We start from the raw sequence: 23,608 nt of genomic DNA on the forward strand, positions 1-23,608 counted from the left end.
CAAAAGCTAGGTGTTGGTATACTGACCTCATATGGTTTAACAAAGTAATGCTTCACATTCACTAGTTTTATGTATGAAAATGGGACAATGGAAACATTCTTAATCACTCAGATTTTATCACATCAAAGGTCCAGTAAAGGGGCTGGGTGGGGGGTGGGGGTGGGGCGTTCATACAGGATAACAATAAAAAATTAAAGAAACACATTAAGAACATACTGCACAGAATCAAAACTTTCACATTTTGGTAGGTTTAAACCCACAGGAAAGCACACCCGCAACTCAGTGGGTTGGAGAAACATAAAAAAGGTACAGGCACTTCTTTTTCTGTAAAAAGTAGGTCAAAAACAGGAAAATATTACAATAACATCAACCGTTTCCTCTTTTAGTACCTCAGCTGTGCTTTCATCCTGAGGCCTTCTCTCAGTTCCATCCTCCACATGTCTGTGTGTCTAAGCACTACCAATGGCTACACCCATATGGAAATATAACTCAGTGTCCTCACAAAGTGTTCAACAACCCTGATTTTCGGCATTTAGTAATATTACAGGATTAAGTTACGTATCCACAAACAGCTGACAAATTCTAATTAAGGCAATGAAGTAACTTAGTAGGAAGTGTAGCACTCAATGTCTTTTGATGATTCTCCAAATGAAATGACTGATCAAGATTAGAGTGAAAAACAAATCTGTGAGAGATGCACAGATTATTTGACTCACAGATATCAGTGCATGTCACAACAGAAACGCAATCCATGGGAACAGGCTTACAGTTCTTAAATTGTAAGATGGGCAAAGGTTAAAAGAAGGGGGCACATAAGTAAAAATGTGATTAGACTCAAATTTAAAGCTTTTATTCCTGGCAATAATAAACTGCACATTATTAATAGTTACATTGTTTTATTAAGTTTAAAAAATGAATGCCAAATAAAGTTAAATATTCTAATATGAAACTATACCAATAAATAGCTGCAATATGTAACTCCAAATGGCCTATAGACATGGAAAGATATTTTTTTATATTTTTTTTTCTAAATATTTTCGGCTTTTCAGTATTTATTGACAGCGACAGAGTAGTGAGAAAGGCAGGGGGAGAGAGAGAAGATGACATGCAGCAAAGGGCCTGGGCTGGATTCGAACCCGGCCCATTGTGGTAAAGACTCAGCAAGCTATGGACAGATTATGATAAGTGAAAGACACACAGAACGACTACAAACAATGCAGCCACATCATTTGTAGTCATTTAGTCTAACTTTGCGGTCGTTTTACATCTCTTTGTTGTTGTTATGCGTCTATCCATAGTTGTTTTGCATGACTTTGTGGTCATTTTGCATCATTTGCGATCAATGTGCAGTTGTTTTGTGTATGCAGCTCAGACCACATTCGGAGGCGGTCTCGGCTGCATATGACCACATTCTTTTAGCCACTGAAGGACTGCCTACTCAAGTGACGTCCTTTGGGTAAGCGGTTGTACATACACATTTGCAAAAAAAAACAAGTCATACAGATTGCATAAGATGGCTTTCTACACATAGAGATATATTAGGAGTGTATTAAACAGCTTAGGCCATTTGGTTTGCCTGGAGTATGCCAAGGAACAAACCCAGTCTATCGTTTTGATTTCTTCTTCTTCTTTAGATTCCGGCAGACTAGGCATGAGAATGGTATTGCCACCCCTTGCCAGTTAAAAACAACAACGCATTTGGTCTTTGCAAAGGGGACTGATGTACGTGTTTATAGCGGGGAGGTGAGATCTGATCATAAGTGGTCACTTAAGATGCATGTGGAGACGCATTCTAATGCCAGGTATCCACTGACTTACAGCTGTCAACTTGTGATCGGATCACCCAAGACGCATGTGAAGGCCAGGTATGAACAGGACCAAAGATCTTCTTTGTGTGGTGAGGGGGGCACCAGGGGAAAATCAGATTCCAAGGTGCCTTGTGCCACCCTTAGCCACCCCTCTCTGGTTCCGCTTCTGCCCAGGATAACAAAATACCAGACCAAAGCCTGTATTTATCAAGCCAGTCAGAGTTACTCCCAGGAATCAAATTGTGCTGAAAGTTAACCTGGACGAACAAAACTACTCCTACCTCAGAGTAACTTAAGAGCTACTTATGAAGCTTCCTGCGCTGAATTAGCAAGGAGAAGCATCTTGGGAGAGAGTGTGACGTCACTGTCTTGCAAAGCTCTCAGCCAAAAATTTGAAAACATGATGCAAGTTGCTGTCCGTGATATTAAATAATGAAAACTTAAACATAGAAAATAACACTACTTTTTATGTGTAGACTTAATGAAAATGAGCAAATATAAATCAGCAAGATATCTAGGTTCTACAGGCAAAAATATCATAGCAAAATTAATAAATTGTGACTTAAACAATAAATGTATATGATATTAAAAAGGTAGCTCGTTTGATTCATCTGCTTGACTTAACCTTGTCATCCATTCCCAGCGTTTTACACTGCCTGTAATAGTGTTGCATCTTGCATGTTCAGTTCTGCTCATAAGTGGACATACCCTGGCAAAATTTGTAAGAAGTGTACCACTCTTTAAAGAAAACATGAGTGATCAGGCAAAACACATTTATTTTTAATGGGATTCCAATTAAACTATGATGACGGCGCTACTCTGTGATTCCTTAAACAAATTATAGCAATTAAGAAAATAATGAGATGGTCCCCGTTCAAAAGTTAGCATACCCTTTGTTCTTAGTGCTGTGTATCCCCCCCTTTAGCATCAATGATGACTTGCAGTCTTTTGTGACAGTTGTGGATGAGACCCTTTTTCTCTACACTATTTCTATTCTCTTACACTATTTTCTGATAACTTGCTGCATTCATCTAGCCATCAGTTTTGACTAAATTCACAGTGCCACTGTAGCTCACGCACCCACATCAAAGATCCACCTCCATGTCTCAAAGCAAGGATCGTGTGCCTTTCGTCATAGGCCTTGTTGACTCCTCTCCAAACATAGCGGTTATGGTTGTGACCATAAAGTTCGATTTTGTTCTCATCTTTCCAAATGACTTTGTTCCAGAAGTTTTGAGGCTTGTTTAGGTGCTGTTTGGCATTTTGTAAGCGGGCTCTTTTGTGGCGGTGTAGTAACGGCTTTTTTGTTGCAACATGACCGTGTAGCTCATTTTTGTTCAAACGCCTCATTATTGTGCATCTGGAAACAGCCAGACTACTTTTTTTTACCTATAAACGCCAATATCCGTGACTGAATGAGCGAGTGGTTGAGACACTAATTACATCAAAGTCACAGGTGTGAAAACTTATATATTATATGTATTTTACACCATTGATGTTACAAATGCACCTCACCATTGAAAGCACTGCATTTATCTTATCTTCTACTGTCCAAGTCACCTTTCAACTACACTTAACTGACAGTATGTATCCACACAGGTGGAGAAAATTAATAATTTCTGGAAATGAATAAATCTGTACATCATCTGAGGAGCTCTAGGAGTGATCAAAGTTGGATTTATCACTGTAGAAACTGTTGGTTGGGACAGACCCAAATCAGCTGCATTTTCTCTCGCGCTGCAAGGGTTTGTTAAAAGAGTATACGCTCTCTATTTTGCATAAGGCCTGTCAAAAAATAATGATATTTTCGTGGCCCCAGATCTGTGCATCTTAATTAGCTGGATTGAAGTCACTCTGTGCCCCAAGTTTGCAACTAAGTGTTGAGTAGATGCAGTAGCCAACAGAGGGTATTCTGAGAGAGCAAGCTCAAAGATGTACAATGAATGGATCTGAATAATAGACACCATGTCAGAGGTGGCCCTTCATATATCGACACTGTTTACATGAAGTGTCTCACAACAAACAGTTCACTTCCAGTAATCCAAGCAAATAAATACTTAAATTGACATAGTTGTCTTGTCTGATGAATCCGGTTTCAAACGTACCACATGGTGAACTCAGGGTGTGATGTAAATACCAGCCCACATAACCATTTTTAACAGCATTTACTATTGGAGCACAAAAATGTTTGCATTTTTGTCATTACAAACGAGTTTGGAGAACTAAATTTAGGTAACACCAAAAAAGTGTTGCTAAAAATTTAAATACTTTGTGAAGACGCTGCAGTGGACATATTTTTGATACGCCTCTCATGTTGGTACACATGTTCATAATCATAATATTATATCATTATATTATATTCTATATTCTATTTTGGCCATTTCAATATTTGTTCATATGCATGTTATTAAATATTATAAATTTCTAAAATGAAACTGAATACATCCTGGGTAAGGTGGTCAAAGAAATTGTAAATATGCAGACAACAAATATTGAAAAAAAGCCAAAGTTTATTATCAAAAGATATTTATTAAATTTATTAGAAGTTGTATGCAAATATATGTTTTATTTGTAATAAAATACGTCATATTTCCACTTGGGCAAATCAGCCTGACCACCATCACTGTTAAGGTTTCTTGGACACAAAACCCAGAAACTGTTGTAAGCTACAGTGTATCTTCCACAGATCCAACATGAAACTAAAACTGCAAATCACAGCAAAGAAATGGAACAGTACACACACACCCACGCACGCGCACACACGCACACACAAAAACAACACTCACAAATGAAGTACTACACTCAGAATTCATGGAATTCAAACAATGTTCACCACGACAAATGACCAATGAATACAGGACTTGAGAGTTGGAGGCATAGATGTTAAGAAACCATAAACACGTTAAAAAATTACAACTGCACTACAAACTGTGTGCAAAGCTGAGCAATACTCTGAAGGCTACATGGGCGTCACACTGGAACTCCACATTTCTAAATGCAAAAAACGCAGTTAACAAAAATAATCAATTAATCAAATGTCAGGCAGTACAAGCCAACAGTCAGCACAACCGCCTAGACCTGCTTGATCTATCGCTGTGCCTGTTGGCTGTTTAATCTACATAGCTTGTTTTTTCATGGCTCAGTATTTTCTGTTTTTAATTTTTTTTAAATGGAAATGTGTTGGTGTTTGAAATTTCAAACTTTAAATATACAAAATATAATATAAAAACCCAGGTGAAAGTCAAATAACAGAAATAAACTTTGCATAACAAGCAATTTATAGTTTGACTTTTTTTTTTTAAGCTGCACTATCAATATTCTTAAATTAACAATAGTCCATATAACTATATGTAATTTCAGAGAGTTACTCATAGTGACATACCTAGAGAGAATTATAATCAGATTCTGAGGTTTCCACTCATGTCTACGTTTGATCATCTTTTAGCTAGCTGTTTTGATTGTACGACCCACAATTTTCACATTCTGATTCTGTTTAACCTCTTTCATCCACCTGGTACCTAGCAGCAGAGGACAACCGTTGTCAGTGAAATAACCCAACTGATAACCCAACTCTACGCAACCGGCTCAGTACTAAATGGCAGACAAAATTAGCGTTTAGCTGGCGAACATAGTAACTAGCAAGCTAAAAGAGCCAAATATTTTCCTCAGGAGTTGGTGGAGACTAAAACAGAGCTAAAACGGGAGAGTTAATAGTGGAATCCTCTTTCTCTGGTTGCTAGAGCCACAACTCCCATTGATCTCTCATTCTACTATTTTTAATTTTATATTTTACTAAATAAGTAGTAGTTTGCTAACATGTTAGCCATATCAACCTTTCAACGCCAGTTATCAAATGTGTCATTTTTAGCTTTTTGTGGAGTTCAGCACCAAGCAGCCAAACAAGATTAATACGGCTCTTATTATTTTGTGGGACTCGCGATATGGTAGTTATGCTAGCTTCTAGTTAAGACTCAGTTATTTTGGGCTTTAACTAGTGACTAGCAGCAATATCTGACTTTTGTCACAGGAGGACCTTATTTACTTGCAGCTTAAAACAACATTTGAATGTGAATGGAGATAAAATCCTTGTGAAATGAGTATAAACCTCTGAGTTTACACCTTTAAAAAAAATCTGGTAATTTTCCTGTGTAAAACTGATTGTGTGAGCCTCAACTATGGTACAGGAAGCTATAGGATGATCACTAGGGATTATAGAAAATGTCATACTCTTCTAGTTGTTTCACAAGTATAATATTCTACCTAGATCTTGGAATGCTTCTATCAATTCAAATGCTGTGTGTCTCTTCTGCAGGGCAGGAAATTAACACCTATCACCAGCCTAATATTGGCACATATTCAGTATTGTATTAACTCCTCCACACACTCTTGTAGGTAATCAAATGTTTTTGTCGAATGAAAACTCAGTTTGATTGGTAAAAGAGTACAGTGGTTAAGAAGGTTTTGCAAACCCACATCCACTGTGACCATTGGCCAGAAGAAGTTAAGTTTCCTGCTCTAGTCTCGCATATTGCCGCCAACAATTCATACCAAAACCAAAAGACTAGACAGAACCCAAAGACAAATGCCACTTACAGGTGATACAAAAGCCTGTTGATTTAAACAGGTTAGTAACCACAAAAGGCAAGGTTGGATTTCTGCCCTCAGCTTTTGCCTAGAGTCCAGTGAGGTCTACAATGGCCTTGATGAAGATGGTGTCGTCGCGTATGTAGGAGTTTTTAGAGTCCAGTTTGGAGAGCGAACAGAAGAGCGGACAGCCACTGGCGATGTTCATATCACTGACAGGCCTCTGGAAAGACGAGGAGGAGATGTCGGGCCGGAAGGCATCGATTATGTGCTCCCTGTTGTTCTGGTCAAGCAGCATTAGGGTGACCTGGGTACACATGTTACGAGTCTAGCCTTACATCTGCTCTGACAGAAAAACTGGAGCTGACCCACTAATGCAGTTCCAGTTTTAGCATGATGACACTTCAAGAGGCTAGCTATAATATGATTAACAATGTATTCAAAGTCAATAATGGATCATAGAAAAGATAAATAAAATGAATAAAAAATGAATAGCCCACTAAGAACTTCACTTTGAATCAAAAAACAAAAACATAAAAAAACAAAAAAAAAAACATCAAAGCAAACTAGCATGGTGCTTTTGGATTTAAGGTCATTCAAAAAAAAAACTAGCTTAAAAGAGGCCTAAAGTAGCAAGTGGAAAAAAAATTTCAAATTTCAATAATACACCTACCAACATCTCTCAAGTTCCCTAAATAAAATGTACCATTTTTTAACCCTTTTATGAAAAGAATCTTAAAAGGCTTAGAAGCTGGAGCTGTTTCTTAGCTAACTTCTCATGAAACTAGAAAATTGTTATTTCTACATTTGTGTACAGGTTACACAAAAAAGATACAGTGCATTAGTGGACTTTAGAGGTACTGGAAAGCATGGTTTTGAACGTTAGACAGAGCCAGAACAGCTGTTTCCCTCTTTTCAGTCTTTATGCTAAGCATGACTAACATAAATACTGATGCAAGCTCCGCCCTTAATGTATAGATATGAAAGTGGTATCAATCTATTCATCTCACTCTCTTAAAGATATCAAATAAGCGTATTTCTCACAATGTTGAACAATTCCTTTAACTTATTTACTGACTTACTAAATTTCCCATTATACAAAATGCCTTCAAGTCCCTGTGCACTTAAAAATTTGTCTTTGGAGTTTGAGTTTCACTGTGCAGAATGATGTATGTGCAGAGTTTGAGACTAGAAAGCTATTTTCACATTCATCCGCTGAAGTAGGAAGGTTTCTCTGTGCTCATGTTAAATCACAGTTTAAGATCTCGATGTACAAACAGCTAATTTAGAAACCAATCCTGATTCAATAGGAAAAGAAAAAATATAATTTTAAGTACCTTTAACTAGGTAATTGAATTTTTTGTTAGAAAACCATATCAGACTCAAATTATTATTAAGAGCAGAGTATTTTTAGATTTCTTAAAGCCCCTGAAAACGTGTTTTCAGATTTTAAATATTTCTCTGTAATATCAAATACTCATTACTAGATGTGTAACAATTAAAGTTAAAGTTTGGGAAAAAAACGTATTATTTACTGAGTTTCACACTCAAACTCAGATAATCTGCTTCAGATTGACAGTGTTGATTAATGGTAGCCTGGCAACATAAGCAAACAACCCCAAATGTCATCAGATTTTGATTCAAATGTTATTAAATTCTGTTGGTCGCAGAAATACATAAATACTCTTTCCAACTATGTCCCTCCCAATTCAAACCAGTGAGTAGAGCTCAGACAAAAAATTAAAAAATACAGAATATTTCTCAAATCAAATAACCAAAATAATAATACAAATGATTATAATACAGTTTTTTATAATTAATTATAAAAGTACCTTCTGGTTAAAAGGCCACTTGAGGAGTGCATCGCTGTGTCCTCTCATCACCACAAAGAACAGAGACAAGTGGGTGCCGCGGCCTGTCCCATCACCATTCAGGTAGATTCGTAAGCACATCTTGTAGCCATATTTACTGGTATAAAAGGCTGGAAAACATTATACATCAACAAAGTGTTATCAGGTCTGTTATTTACTGCTAATCAGACAGATGCCTCATCATTGTCTGGATTATAACTCAGATGTTAGTCATTAAATCAAGTTTGTACCAGGAGAGAACATTGCAGGGGCACGGCCGGCCACGGCATCCTGCCTCTTCTTGGTGAAATCCGAGATCTTCCAAACAAAGATGCCTTCATACGTGGCTGCAGACATCTCCCTCATTTTCCCCTCCATCTCCACGATGGACAGATCTCTCAGACTCACAGTCCTCTCCAGCTGACGAACCTGCAGCACAGCAACAAAGGAACAAGGTAGTTTATCTAACTTAACACGCCATATTTGAGTTTTCACTAAGACCAAAACTGATGCTCCATGGTAAGTCAAGTGTTGTAATGTAATGTGATGGACAAATGTGATGAGCTAACATCTGATGAAGATTTTAGTAATGATTCTATTGAGCTAAATATAATGAGAAAATTCATATTGGAACTCCAGGGACAATGTCCCTAAACTTTGACAGACTCAGGGATGAGCAGCACCTGGACGGTGTACAGCGCACACATACTAGAATAAACTTGTATTTCATTTTCAAAAAAGGCACAGTTTAGGCACATTTTGGATTTATTGACTTAATAATTAACTTTGCAAGTAAAAGGTAAGCATTTTGTGAATACTTTGTGCCCCATCACGTACAGACTAACATTAGCAGGTGGGAGCGCTGAACTCCAGCACTAACAAATAAGACCAGCTGACCGACACACACTTTAGAAAACTTCAACCAACTCTGGTGAGGCAATGAAATTACTCAGTCCATAGTCTGTTTCATTTCAAAAGCCCTGCGCCTGGAGTGGCTGTGACACACAGCTCATTGATTCAATTAAGGTGCTTTAAATAGCAAAATGAAGCAATTTTTGATACCAAGAGCATCACAGCTTTAAACTACAGGAACAAAACCAAGACACTAGAAATATGATAAACCATCCCTGGCTCAAGTGTGTGATAGTTTGGGGAGGCACACTTGTCTCAGTTTTGTATGAGTTTTGTATGTCAAACTTTGCAGTCCAAATGCAATTTTCATTAGATCAGGGGGTTTTCAGAGTGTCATGTGTCACTTTTTTCACCTTGTTGTTCAGGATCTCGATCTTGTCCTGGTCCAGTCGGTGTTGACGGTTGTAGGCCTCCATGGTGGTGCAGGAGCGCTCCATCTCTCGGTTGAGGACGCAGACGATGTTCTCGAATGTGCTAACTTTGAGCTCCAGCTCCTGGCAGCGCCGGCTCAGCTCTGCCACCTTGGTCTTTTCGCTCTGGAGCTGCAGTTCCAGGGCAGCACCCATGGCGCTGGGCAGCGGGGTGAAAGAGGTGGCCAGGGTCGGGGCGCACGCACCCTGCACGGGAGCTGCACCACCGCCACTCAGCTGGCTCATCTTCTGCTCCAGGTCCCTGAGGGACTGGTGGAGTTCCTGCAGCTTGTGGCTGGCTACCTCCAGGCTCTGGGGCTGCAGGCTCTCCAGGCTCACCTTGATGCCCATGATGAAATGCAGGAGCAAGTTGAGGTGTTCATAGGAACACTGCCGCTCATGGTCATGAATCTTCTCTTTCTCCACCTTGGAGTCAAAGAAAGATACAAACAGAAACACATTAAAAACTCAGAAATAAGGTTCCTCATCCATTACATACATACCAGCAGAAATTTCATTTTAATGATGTGTGTGAAATTGTTCCACAGGAGAAGAAAATAGTAATAGCACACAACAAAGAAATAATGAAGCTAATAAAGGATACATACACTATACAAAGTATTTTTCATGTTTTATTGTTTAACCACACTGATACTGGGCAACAGAAAAATGACTTGATGTTAAAGTGAAAACAGATCTCAAAAATTTGGTACAAATATAAACATAAAGTTTAAAAATATAAATATAAAGTATTCAGACCCTTTACCATGACATATTTTATCAAATCCCATATTATGTTGAATGGAGACTAGCTACGTGTAATGAAGGTATGCAGTTTGTCCTAGATTAAATTCTCCTGTTGTTCCAACAGTTTCTGTTCAAAAACTATGGGATGAAGACCAAAACACATTCCACACTTATCCATGATAATAATAATAATAATAATAATGAAACTGACTGGTCACGAGAGGGGGCCCTGTAAATTCCTCTGACAACAGTAAGGTCAGTCATAAAACACTGAAAAAATGTGGTGGCCTACAGCTGTAGGCTGTAGGCTAGAGAAGGTAGTACTGTGGTATACTTGACAAAACTCACATGTCATCGGGGCTAAAGTTTGTTTCAGAACCAGTGTGAATTTTAGCACCTGATTTTGATTTAGTTTTAGCCCCAGTCTTTTGATGAAAATATGTACTGGTTTTAATCAAATTTCAGTCATTTGATTTTTGTAAGTTTTAGTCAATAAAAACTAAATACACTTTTCACTAGTTTCATTGCTTGTTTTCATCAGTGAATTTTTGGTCTTAATTCCATCATACATTTTTCATTTTTGTTTGTTGTATATGGAGTATTTTAAGGCTACAGCTGGTCTCCATGTCACTCTGCTATGCGGCAACAGAATGACACACACTAAATCCAGTAGTCCTGATATGTTTCCAGCTGGTCATTCAGAGGCTGGATTCACTCAAATGCTGCAGCTTCTAATCTAATTTTCGATAAGATTGTAGATTGATTGTGCAATTGTAGATTAATTTGGTCCATAAGAACAGGTTATATTAGATATGATTACTGACAGGGACATTACTGAATGCAAGATGCTACTTGTAACTTTAGTGCAACAGGTCAGCAGCTAATTCAACTTCTGATGAAGAGACTTTGGGCAACAGAGAAAACTGTGGTACTAATCAGGAGCTACAGTGATTCTACAGATAAATGCAGGTTGTCGAGTACCGTACTAAAGCAGTAGTTTGGTCATGTGTCCATCTTTTACATTATCACTTAGTTTTTATTTGTTGACAAGAAATATAAAACATTTTGTCACTGTTCAGGTTTTCAAAGGTTACTTTTTATTTTCCTTTCGTCGAAAAAAAAAAGGTCAATGAGTATTTTTTGTCATAGTTTTCATTGACAAGATTAACACCACTTCTAGGAAAGTTGAGGAATGTCCTATAATCTGATGACCCATCTGATACCAAGCAATGTCTGCCAAACACGGCAGAACCATCAGAAACATAGCATCCCCAGCATGAAGGATGGTGCTTTTAATCATCATGCTATGGGGATGTTTCTCTGCAGCACATCCTGGAGGGACTATGACAGAAAGGTCAAATGATCCCGGAGGACAACCTACTGCCACTTAGGAAACCATTTATATTTCAGCATTACACCAATGCCAAACATGAAGCCACAGTTACACAAGGAGGATGTGAGAACAACAGTGTTAATATCCTGGAGTGTCAGAATCACAGTCCAGATCTCAATCCAATGTAGATGTTAGAGGAAGGCAATGTTAAATTTTAAGACTGTTACTGCTTCAGGTGAGGTGAAGGGGCATATACTGCAGTCAAGTTTATGTTTCATATTTGTACTGAAGTTCCCACAAACTGATCTAGATTTTTTACTCTCTCTGTTCATCAGTGTTAAAAAGCCTAACCACACCCATTTTGGGTGTTATTGTAAAAATAGTAACACACGAAAATGCCATACTAGGTGAAAACGTCACATAGGCATTGTGCGTATATACAAACATGGGCTTCATATACAACAACACAAGATCCATTTACAGGCATGTAGCAACTAATTCTGTAAAAACTGTTCAATAATGAAACGCCCTGGCAAAGTTCCTCTAAATGGCTCAAAATGAAAAGAAAATCAGTTTTTTCCGTAATAATGTCATTTTATTTTCTCATAATATATCAGAGAAAATTATCTTATCTGTATATTTTACCTTTTTAGTTGAAACATCAGTCTGAAAATTGAATGACAATAACTATCCACTAAGAGGGAGATTTTGCTGAAGTTATTAGATGATCAAGTATTTATTACATTAGCCAGTGTTACATATATTTCAAAATATGACAAAAATGTCTACTTACAGACGTATCGCAGCCAACAACATGAAATCTGCATGGTGCTTTAAATTTACTGCAGAACTTAATATGGTCCACATACTGCAAAACAAAAAAAAAAAGAAAGAAGCTAATGATCTATAGAATACGTTGTAGAATTTGATCCATAGCTAAATGGTTACTGAGATCAATCTAACACAATTTTGAAAATCTATTTGAAATGAATATATGGGATACCTTCTCTCTGGGAATCTTTTTCTTTGCACAACCTTCACAAATCATTGGGTACTTTGGACAGATTTCATCATGAGCCTAAAAAAAAAAAAAGAAAAGAAAAAAAAGGCAAAGTTAGTTCACAATAAAAGCAGTATGTCATCGTGGGGCAGTTGACTGTTCTCGGCTTCCTTCACTTTTACAGCTTTTTTTCTTATGCTACAAATTCAGTTGTAAATATAAAAGGGGATTTTAAGCCATTACAATTTTACCAAATATATGGGGATTTTAAGCCATTACAATTTTACCAAATATATGTTGAGCTAATTAGTTTACAGCAAGGTTTTCCTTGCATGCAAATATCCCCTCCCAATACACTTTTTTTGTCTGCATGTTCATCTGTATATAAATGGATGCAGGAGATTGTCAGTGTTCCAGGAATGTAAGAACCATGTCGATGTATGTATCTGTATCATATTAATGGATTTAGTAACTCTTATTACTATTCTTTGTCTTACTTTGATTCTGGGGACAATCATGTTCCAAGTTCGGGAACTACAGTTTGGAACCTGAACAATACAATGGCGGCTGATTTCACCCTCCAATTTAAGTGAATTGCAGGTAAATTGGTAGCAGCTTTTATAACAACCGATAATTTAAAAGAAATGAAAGTACTGGACGGCCAAAGATACTGTAGGTGCTTGAGCTATTTTAATACCAGAGTCCCTGTTGCATAGTCTGTCCACTAGAAGGCACTGTGGTTCCACTGTTGTGTTGCCATATTGCCAACACAACAGTGGAGTCCCTGTCACAGCTCAGCTGACCACTGTAGAGCAGAAATCTTGCGAGTAAATCAACAACAGTCTTATCATATGCTCTCTTGTCAGTACAGCTCTGACGGCAGCTATCAAACACATGCTCGCAGGTTACCTGTTGCTAAACTAGTTAGCCACAAAGCCAGCTAAAGTCATGGCCTGGCAGTGGAAGACAGCTAATGACTCGATAAGATGTAGCGTTACGGCCACTCTGCCTAAATGACGTGATGGTAAATATATCTAGCTAACTCTTTGCCAAAATGTAAACAGATATGGGGTTTAACACAGAGCTCAAATTGTTTCAGTTTCCTGCATCATTAAAGATGACATGGTTTTAAACTGCTATATAAATAGTGTTGGAAAATGCTTTCCTGTAGCTTGCATCGTATACATAGAAATAGAAGGGTACTGCTGAATAGATAAAATAGACACATTGCATTATATATACATTAAATACATTAAAATGAGTGTAGTTCAGGTTTATTTTTTACTTTGCTAAAAAAAAATTACCAGCTGATATATATTTATCTGATTTTTTTTTAAAAACGCTTAAATATCAAAATCGGCATCTGCCTTAAAAATTCTGTACTGGTCGGGCTCCACCACAGTTCCCATTAGCTTGGGGCTTTGCAAGATATAAACAGGAAGCATAATGTTGCAATGGATTCAGTAAGTTAGCTAGTGCTACAATCTGAGCCTTGTTTTTACCCTTTGTTTGTTGACATTTTGGCAAAGAGTTAGCATTTACCACAAACCATTTAGCACACCCTAAAGACAGACAGTGTTTTATTATAGTAATACAGAGAAGTCTGGCCTTGATGTTCTTCAACAGGAAGGGTTCTTTGCAGTATTTGCAGTTGAGTGTCCTTTCTGGACATTCTCTCTCGTTGTGGCGTTCCTGTTCATTGGCTCTCATCAGCTCTTTACAGGAAGGACACAGGATGATCATGAAGTCACAGCTGTCCTCATGGCTAGCCTGCAGATGACCAACAAAAGAAAAACAACCTTTTCAACATTTCTTCTAATGTTCAATTATTGTTTGGTGAACTTGGATGTACCTTTGACTTGATGGTCACTGGTGGTGTGTGTACATAAAAGGATGTATCTGACACTTTGGTTAAACCTGCCTTAATGTTGTGAATGACCAAGTGTGACTGGAGTGTCACTGATATAGTAAAGTCATGCTAAAGCCATAATATAAGTAGCCAACAATGCACTGACAAACAGGAATGACATGGTAATGATTTGAAAATGAAATGTTCCATATAAAAAAGGTATTTAAGGTCACTTATGAGTTTAAGAGAATTTTAAAGAAGTTACATTTATTTTCAAGTTATCATGGCAGCAATAAATTTGTCTTTTTCCTTTATCTTTCATCGCAGCAGTCGTGAGGTAAACAGTATAAATACAGCTTTCATGTTATAAAGTCACCTGCCTATATGTTTTTAATTTGCCATTACAGTCCTTTGCATGATGCTGCACAGCACTGCATTAAACATTAAGCCTGGTTCAACTTTTTCACGAGTCCTCTGCATTGGCACCCCTGCTGCATCAACAGACTGGCTCCATTTAAATGATATGGAAGGGTGTGTTTTTCCATGCACTCTGAACATGGCCATATGTCTTTTTAATGCATCCTGTGTAGTTTTTGACCACTAGTGTTGCTGTAGAACACTAGCCCCTTTTATACAGCCTGTTCATGGTGGGAATGTTGCGCCTTTATTCTACCTCGCTGTTCCGTATAAAAGGTACAAATACGGAGGGGGAGGGGGAGCATTGTTGTTCCGGCAATAAGCCGGCAGCAGAGGTAGTCACAGAGCTAAATCAACGTCTGTGTCAAAGGGAGAGCGGCCCTCTGGCGGGACAGACGCCAACCCTGTTGTGTTACACATCACGCCTCTGATTCCAGAACACCGACATGCAATCCAAAAAAAAAAAAAAAAAAAAATCACACATGGGGGGCTGCATTATGCCTGCATTATGAAGGGTCTTCGTTACGGCAATATAGCAGGATCTCTGTTTAAAAGAGCTTAATGTGTGCATGAGCACACAGGGACACTGGATTTTATATAGTTTTATTTTTATGTTGGACAGAGAGATGGGTGTATATACTCCAGATTTAGCCCGTGTGTCTGTTGAACAATGTTCTGTTATCTCTTCCATCCCTTAGACATATTCAAATGTCAGTTATTGTTAAATGTTATGTTCTGATAAGTCATCTGTAAATTAAGCCTGATTTATAATTTCTGTGTATGAATATTTTATTTGTTTTGTTTGTTTTGTTAATATATTTTTCTCAAGTAATGTGATCACTTTTTCAGACATGTTACCAATAGTGCATTACTTAGTAACCCGTTACAGTAATGTGTTTACTATTTGTTACTTGTTACAGTAACAAGTACCGTAAGGGATTACAATTTAAAATTCAGTAATAACAGTTAAATTCTCAATAAAGCTCTGTTACTTTGACATGTGGGTGTTGGCTTGTTCGCGGTTTTACTGGGAATTTGATGGGAGGTTGATGTCAGTTTTTTCTCTGTGTTCAATGGGCAGAATTCTGGGACATGGTTTTGAGGTGCAGGGTAGGCGGTGTCCTCTACCAAAAGAGGAGAAATGTGACTACAAGTAATGCCAAAGTTTGTCTTATCTAAATGTTGTGTGTTCTTGGCTGGCTGATGTGGCAGGTGTTAGCCACAGGTACGCGTAGATTCAGGACTCTTTTTTAGAGTTGAAGTAACTCATTAATTAGTGAAGTGATATAATTACTTTATCAGTGAGTAATGAGTAATTGATTACAGTTTTCAAGTAACTTGCCTAACACTGTTCCCCTGATGATCTACATGCAAATTTATAAAGAGTTCATATCAAAAACATTTATAAAAAAACTTGCTTATGATTTATCTGACAATTTACCCGTGATGTAGCACATCTGTGTAATTCTGTACATGTGGAGCTCAAGTAGCAAGATACTTTCTGCCCCATATTCTATGAAAATGTGATCAGTGGCACAGACTTTATTCATGATGGGAGCGGGTGTTAATTCCCCAGCCTGCTTTGCAATTATTATGCACCTCAAATTCTTTGATAGTTCCCGTCCATGTGCAACCCTCATTGGGACAGACAGCTGCCAAGGCCTCAACTTCTCTTCGGGCTGCATTGTCTGGGAAAGCCTGGATGGAAAAGCAGAGGTTGTTGTCAGTGTTGTATGCTTTGTGTCTTCAGTTACAGTCTGAAGGATAGTGTTAAAAACACTCCGCGTCAGTCGACTGAGGGTCAGGATACTTGGAGCTCACTTTTCTCTCCTGGCTCTAATTTCTCCAGCACATATGGTCTTTTTAGGGAATCAGGACTATAGTTGCTCCATCTTTGTCTGCACTGCCAAGACTTACAGAGCACTCACAAAATTTAAGTGCAGGGACAGTTTTTGTTGTGTCGGCTTTGTGCTCCAGCACATTGGTTCTGAAAACAAACAATAACTATGACCTTACAGTGCTGACTCTCAGGAATTTGTTTAAGGGACTTTATGTCCAGAAAAAAAACTCTGGCTCTTATCATCTGCAACCCAAAAATACCAAACCTGGCTGAACTCTACTCCTAATGAAAGACTTTTCAATATGTTAATAAACTAAACAACTTCAATGCATTCCATTGTTGCATTTAACGTAACCGTGAGAATCTCTGAAAAACAAATGCAGTACAAGGTAAAAATATACTTACACCACCTTGCTTGAGAATAGAGGTGGGTTCCTCAAATAAGTCTTCTTTGATACAAGCACTGCATTTCTGTGGTCCGGAACTTGAAAGGAAGGAAAACAAATACTGACATTAATATAGATCCTGTGCCCATGTTAAAATACCAACCATGTGTCAGACAAAATAGATACTTGATATGACCATTACTATTAGCCAAATACTGTCAAAGTTCACGAGTTCACTCTTGGCCCTGTAATCAATAAGAATGACAATATAATCTCAACTCAAGGTTTGTTTGAGCTTTCATCCACATCTCATGGTCTTCAAGTGAATGCCAGACCCAAACCAGTCATAACTCCGTTTGGTGATGAAGATTGTGAGATACGGTTGAAAGCTGGTAAATTGAACTTGAGTTGAGATCATTTTGTCACACATATAGAGTTGAAACGATCAATGGATTAAGTGATTAACTGATTGATTAAATAACAACTATTCCGGTTAACTATTTTTCTATTAATCGGTTTAGTAATTTTTCAAGCAAAAATGTCATATATGTTCCAGCTTCTCAAATGTAAAGATTTACTGTTTCTCTTTTTTATACAAATCTAAACTGAATATCTTTCAGTTTTGGACTGTTGGTGAAATAAAAGTAGTCATCTGAATATGTAAATGTTGGCTCTGGAAATTTTTCACTAATTTCTGACATTTTATAGGCAAAACATTTAATTGATTGAGAAAAATGTTTGCACATTAACCCATAATGAAAATAATCATTAGTTGCAGCCCTACACACATACTGTAGTCTACTTCGTCATTTTGTTGAAGGAGATACTGAAGAAGCTAGGGGTACTGGCATTATTACCTAAACTTCATGAAAATACAGAAAATTCCCAAGTTTTCCTATTGTAGCAAATACTATTTACACTTGCAGTGGCTTCAGAAAATATTCAGACGCCTTCACTTTCTGCAAACTTTATTGTGTTGTAGATTTAAAGGTGCTATATGTAAGCTTTTGCAATAATAGCCAACGCTAGCACTAAGAGCTGTTTACTTACCAGTCTAGAAGAAACAATCAACAAACTTCATTCCTTTATGCATTACCTCTTCATCCTCTCATTTTGGACTGAAGGCAGACTGGACACTACAGTGACTCACTATCGCAAAGTGGTATTACGATATGGGACTGGCCGGGCTAACTGGTTAGCATACTAACTTCAGTAGAAGAGAATAAGTGACAGAAATAGGGGCAAAACAAGAGTAATCATTACCGCTGCTTTCCACCGCTGGAGACAGCTCTTGGCGAATAAAGGAATTAAGTTTCATGCTGAACTGGCAACGTTTCTTCTAGATGGGTAAGTAAACAGCTGTTAATGCTAACGTTGTGTATGTAGCAAGAGCAAAAACTTACATATAGAACCTTTAATTTTTAAATGGCTAAAATTCCCATTATTGCCCATCATTCTAGACTCAATAACCCATAATGACAAAGTAAAAAAAACTGTTTTTAGATATTTGCAAATTTTTAAAAAAATTAAAAACTCATATCACATTTTCAAAAGTATTCAGACCCTTAATTCAGTATTTTGTAGAAGCCCCTTTGGCAGCAGTAACAGCTTCCAGTCTTCTTGGGTAAGTCTCTACGAGTTTAGCAGACCTGGATTTGGGCATTTCATTCTTCCTGGCAGATCCTGTCAAGCTCTGTCAAATTGGATGGGAAGCATCTGTGAACTGCCATCCTCTGGTCTCTCTACAGATGTTCTATGGGGTTTAAGTCTGGGCTTTGGCTGGGCCACTAAAGGACAATCATAGACTTGTTCCAAAGCCACTCCGGCATTGTCTTGGCTATATGCTTCGGGCGATTGTGGTGCTGGGAGGTGAACCGTCGCCCCAGTCTCAGGTCACATGCATTCTGGAGCAGGTTTTCTTCAAGGACCTCATTCAACCTTCCCTCAGTTCTGACCAGTCTCTCTGTCCCTGCCGTTGAGAAGCTCCCATATAGCAAGATGCTGCAACCACCATGCTTCACCATAGGGATGGTAATAGCCAGGTGGTGAGCAGTGCCTAGTCTTCACCAGATATAGTGTTTGGAGTTCTGTGCAAAGGGCAGAATTTTTGTTTCATCAGACCTGAGTCTTTTTCCTCATGCTCTCAGTCCTTTAAATTAAATTTTTCAAACTCCAAGCAGGCTGTCATATGCCTTTTACTCCATCTAGCCGCTCTACCATAAAGGCCTAAATGATGGAGTGCTGCTGAGATGGTGGTCCTTCACCAAGTTCACCCATCTCTGCAGAGGACTTCTGAAGCTCCGTTGTAGTGACCTTAGTTTGGCCAGACGGTCAACTCTTGCTCGACTCAAAGCTTTAAAAAAGGTGTTCAACCCTTGCCCTGATCTATGCCTGGCCACTATTTTATCCTGGGGGTCTACAGAGAGTTCCTTGTCCTGACATGCAGTGTGAATTGTGGGACCTTACAGCATATACACAGGTGAGTGCCTTTCTATGTCAAGTCAATTCCATTCGGCACAGGTGGACTCCAGTTAAGCTGTAGACAATTCTCAGTGTTAATTAAAGCAAAGAGGCTGCACCAGACCACTGTAGGGTTTTTTTGCATAACGTGTGTTTAAAGGTTTGAGACGTTCAAGTTTTGCTGTGGCTGCAGTCATTCCTCTTGGAGGTGTTGCGCCCAAAATATTGAAACTAACACACAACTGAAACTACAAAAGAAAAAGTCTCTGTCCATCAACATAGACCGGTCCATCAAACACATGCGCATTGTAAGAAAAAAAAATTAATGCTCACACTACCAAACCTGTCTTTTCGCTGCGTCCTTAGTCTAGACACGAAAAATAATGTGGATTTTTTTCAAATGTATTCATTCCTGCATTATGACAAAAACGAAATGAATTTAAACTTCTATCAAAGAAAAAAGCCCAATTTTATGTTCAAACTGAATGGGACATGTTGTAAAGACTTTCACAGCTGCCGGTCCTTCTAGTGAAACTGGCATACATGCCAATCTGGTATTTCTTTAAGACAACAGTCAGGTTCAGCTCTGGGAGATTTTACACTGGTTGCTCCGGTCAGGTACAACAGAGGTTAGCGGAACTTGTCTACGAAGACAGCTGGCTAACCCATCAGACAAGTTGAGATTATATTGGGATAAAGTGGCGATCGCTGAATTACATGTACGTCGAATATTTCAGTGGGTCTTTGCAATAAATATGTCGTAACTTGTCTTCTTAGCCGTATATAGCGTAACCTGTGACAATAAGCAGGGTACTATTGAATTGAGAGATATTCGAAGAATGGTTGGTAACAAGCTCTGATTGCTCGTTTAGGCTACACACCAAGCTAGCTGGCTAGCAACCATGACACTACTCACCTCACAATTTTGTTGAAACAGAACGAACAAAAGCGGTGACCACATTGGGCTTGCAAGGGCCTTCTCAGAATTTTCTGGCATGAATTGCACAAATGCTTGTCTTCGAGGTTGTTGGCCAAAATTTTCTTTGGGAAGCCCGGTTTGTTGCCTTCCAGGGAAGACGGTGGAGACGGTTCCTGTGCAGCCATTATTTCCCCTGAACAATATCGGGGTACTTAGTGGGGTGTGTTCAGGACTGCAAACACCGCTGAATGTGATTTTATGATGAATCGCCGGCGACGACTCATCGCACTTTTTTGCCGGATTTATTCGGGCATTCCTGCTGATGTCAAGAACTCATAACCTGATATTCACGTGCATAGGCAAAAAAGGACCAGGCGTTTGTATGTGATGTGATAAAAGTGACAGCTGAGGATGCTATGTTCAGTTGTAAGTTACTACGTCTACCACTAGGCGCCGCTGGCCCGAGAGAAGACCACCTCCTGGTTTTCCACTGCCTGTGGATTTTGAGGAGGCAGGCTGTTGCGGTTTGGTAAAGATAAACAGCTTTTTGGGTCATTTGTGTTATTTCTGCTACTGCCATGACACAACATACATGCGAGTTGGTAGAATTTGGTTTATTTACTATTTAGAAATACACACATAGCATCAACACAGTTATCACGGTAAATACAGTAAAAACACCCATTGTTTTCATAATATATCAGCTTTGTGTAGCCTTCAGTTTAATATTTTAGGAGAATAATGAAGCATATTGTTTATTTCCACTCGATACCGACATATCATGTTCATGTGTCCTGCACTGTTGTGGCCCGAAAGACGCACAGCACCAAATACTGGAGAACTCGAAGTAGTCGACAGTCAATTTAGAGGTCCGCAGGTGTTCTGTACCGAGGGAAAACCCACCGGAACATCCCGGCGCTGACGGAGACCGGTCAACTTGAAAGTGTAGTTTACCGTCAGTGTACTGAGGCAGATTGACAAGAACATCCTCTATCCAAAGCACATCTCTGGCACAAGTGTGACGTGACAAAGCCTCGTTTGGGATGGTCAGTTGATTTTTTTTTTTTTTTTCCTCGAGGTGAACTTGATGTGAGAGAGTAGACTTCTTTTACTGCCGAGCTGCCAAGTACGTTTTCAAAGACCACAGAACTGCTACGGTTTCTGTACATTTGTAGTACTGCATTTACTGTAGTTTTTTTTTTTTTTTTTTTTTTTTTAAACCAAGCAGGCCTCAATGGACTGACTTGTTTCTCTTTACTCGGACCTTGGTAACTAGGAGGAAGATCGTGTCATCACATCAAGCCTTACGGCGCCTGCAGAGGATCCTGCAGCGGCAGCGGTCCTTCTGCTTCGTCATCCAACTCTAAGCCATCAATATGTAGAAAATTGCACACTGATAACCACGATCCTGTCCTTTGGGGTGTCAATAAACAGAGGAAAAAGTGTTATATTACATGTACAGAACAACTGCAAAAGTTTACCAGCGTCTTAACCCAACACAAGTTAGGCAGGGCAGGTTTATTTGTATGGTGCCGTTCACCAAGAAGACAATACACAGCAGTACAGCTTTCCTGCTTTAATTAGCATTATGGGCCACAGTCACTGCTCAACACACACACACACACACACACACACACACACACACACACACACACACACACACACAGGTTGTCATCAACAGGTTTTTCATTTCTGAAATAAGGAGGAACATGGATAGATTTAGTCATTTCTGCCACCGATTGTGCGTTTCAGTGTGGTCGAAGTTCTTTACCAAAACTTAATGTTAAACGCCTTTTCCAGATTTAGATAGTTTAGGGTGGATGTACCTAACAAGCTAGCAAACCGGCTAACAGACATAAAAGAGTACTTTGGACATCGTAGCGTATTTCCCAGGAGGTTATCCGATGTCAGCAGCTAAGTTTCACAAATCAGTGATGAAAAATGACTTCGGGAAAAAAAATCTCAATTTTTAGAGAGGACTACCAGAACGCTAACCCCGTCGGAGTTCTGTAGTAACTTCACAGAGTTCCTTGCAGGATATGACTGAAAATTTATCGGACTGATAGAAGAGCAGGAGAGAAAAGCCCCGCCCCTGGACAGTTTCTCCATTTACCGTAATGACCAAACTCAGAAAAACTGAGGAGCGCAAAGGAAAAACTACGATTTACAAATCAAAAAGACGCAACGCAAACAAAAAGACAGGCAATGCAGGTTATGTTTTAAGATGCAAATCACATTTATTTGCATTTCACATTGTAGCTTTTTATTATATTTTTGAATGATGGTATTTTTGGGTTTATGTTGGCTGGTTTGCGATTTCATATTTTTGGGGGGGTTTATTACCTGACAAATTTAATCCATTATGTATCATCAGGAAGCAGGCTGCGCTGGATCGGACAACATGGCTTGGACCACAAGAGCTCCGGTAAATTAGCTACACTTAGCATAATCTCGGAAGTGTTGTCATTTTGTTTTCAAAATTAAAGCTAAATATATGTATTCAGTAGTAGGATGTGCAGAGTAATGTATGGGTTTTGTGCTCAAGTAGGACATTCTAAAGACGTCTGACTTCATTGCTATACACTGTTATTACAGCCATCCCTATGGCCAATATCAATGTACTTTAACAGACTGGTTTAATTTGGAAGTCAATTTTAGTAAATGTGGAGCCCTTAAACAGGCTTAGAGTCGCAGTAGCGCTACTCAGTGTCCAGTGGTAAACTACGGTAGAATTTGACAGCCCCCACCAAATTACAAAAAAACAAAAAAAAGGCATGTTTTTGCGCTAGTGCTGTAGAGAGTTAAGTATTATATGCCCAGGTTTTCAGATATCTCCCCAGTATCTCTAGGAATTTTTGCTGCCACTCCAATTTGCACAAGTACTTTATACCAAGTAGATATCCCTTCAATATCTGTTCACACTGATGTCTGTGAACTGTCCTGAATAACATGGACATGGCTTTCTTGGAAAATACTGTATGTTACTGTTGAATTTTTCAAATGTAGAGAAAATAATCTCACCACAGTGTCCAGTTAGCAGCTGTCCTGGAACTTTTTATTATATCATATGATCCTCACCAGTAGATGGAGTTC

General features: G+C 38.7%; 1 protein-coding gene and 1 long non-coding RNA gene across 4 annotated transcripts in view; both read right to left on the reverse strand.

Annotated features, from left to right (window-relative positions):
- The window catches only part of traf2a (Tnf receptor-associated factor 2a), a 51,270-nt gene extending 30,296 nt beyond the window's left edge, over window positions 1–20,974 (reverse strand). The window contains exons 1-10 of one of the 2 annotated variants that reach the window (XM_040155108.1): window positions 20,513–20,974; window positions 17,156–17,234; window positions 16,510–16,608; window positions 14,253–14,414; window positions 12,648–12,722; window positions 12,438–12,512; window positions 9,508–9,990; window positions 8,494–8,671; window positions 8,225–8,373; window positions 4,360–6,699 (exon numbers count right to left, since the gene is read on the reverse strand). In XM_040155108.1, the coding sequence (XP_040011042.1) occupies window positions 6,481–6,699; window positions 8,225–8,373; window positions 8,494–8,671; window positions 9,508–9,990; window positions 12,438–12,512; window positions 12,648–12,722; window positions 14,253–14,414; window positions 16,510–16,608; window positions 17,156–17,234; window positions 20,513–20,700 (1,707 nt within the window). In that variant the 5' untranslated portion in view covers window positions 20,701–20,974 and the 3' untranslated portion in view covers window positions 4,360–6,480. Of the gene's footprint in view, window positions 1–4,359; window positions 6,700–8,224; window positions 8,374–8,493; window positions 8,672–9,507; window positions 9,991–12,437; window positions 12,513–12,647; window positions 12,723–14,252; window positions 14,415–16,509; window positions 16,609–17,155; window positions 17,235–20,512 lie in introns of those variants that run through there. The other variant, XR_005709520.1, reaches the window with a different exon arrangement.
- A 228-nt stretch (window positions 20,975–21,202) lies between these two features.
- LOC120805171 lies at window positions 21,203–22,588 on the reverse strand. 2 transcript variants are annotated; one of them, XR_005709523.1, is made up of 2 exons: window positions 22,383–22,588; window positions 21,203–21,928 (listed from the first exon to the last, which is right to left on the reverse strand). It is a non-coding gene; the product is annotated as an uncharacterized LOC120805171 (long non-coding RNA). The 2 variants fall into 2 exon arrangements; XR_005709522.1 differs by having other exon boundaries at window positions 22,342–22,588.
- Between the last annotated feature and the right edge of the window lie 1,020 nt (window positions 22,589–23,608).

This window comes from Xiphias gladius, chromosome 19 (genome assembly GCF_016859285.1).
Source record: "Xiphias gladius isolate SHS-SW01 ecotype Sanya breed wild chromosome 19, ASM1685928v1, whole genome shotgun sequence".
In the NCBI taxonomy this organism is placed as follows: domain Eukaryota; kingdom Metazoa; phylum Chordata; class Actinopteri; order Istiophoriformes; family Xiphiidae; genus Xiphias; species Xiphias gladius.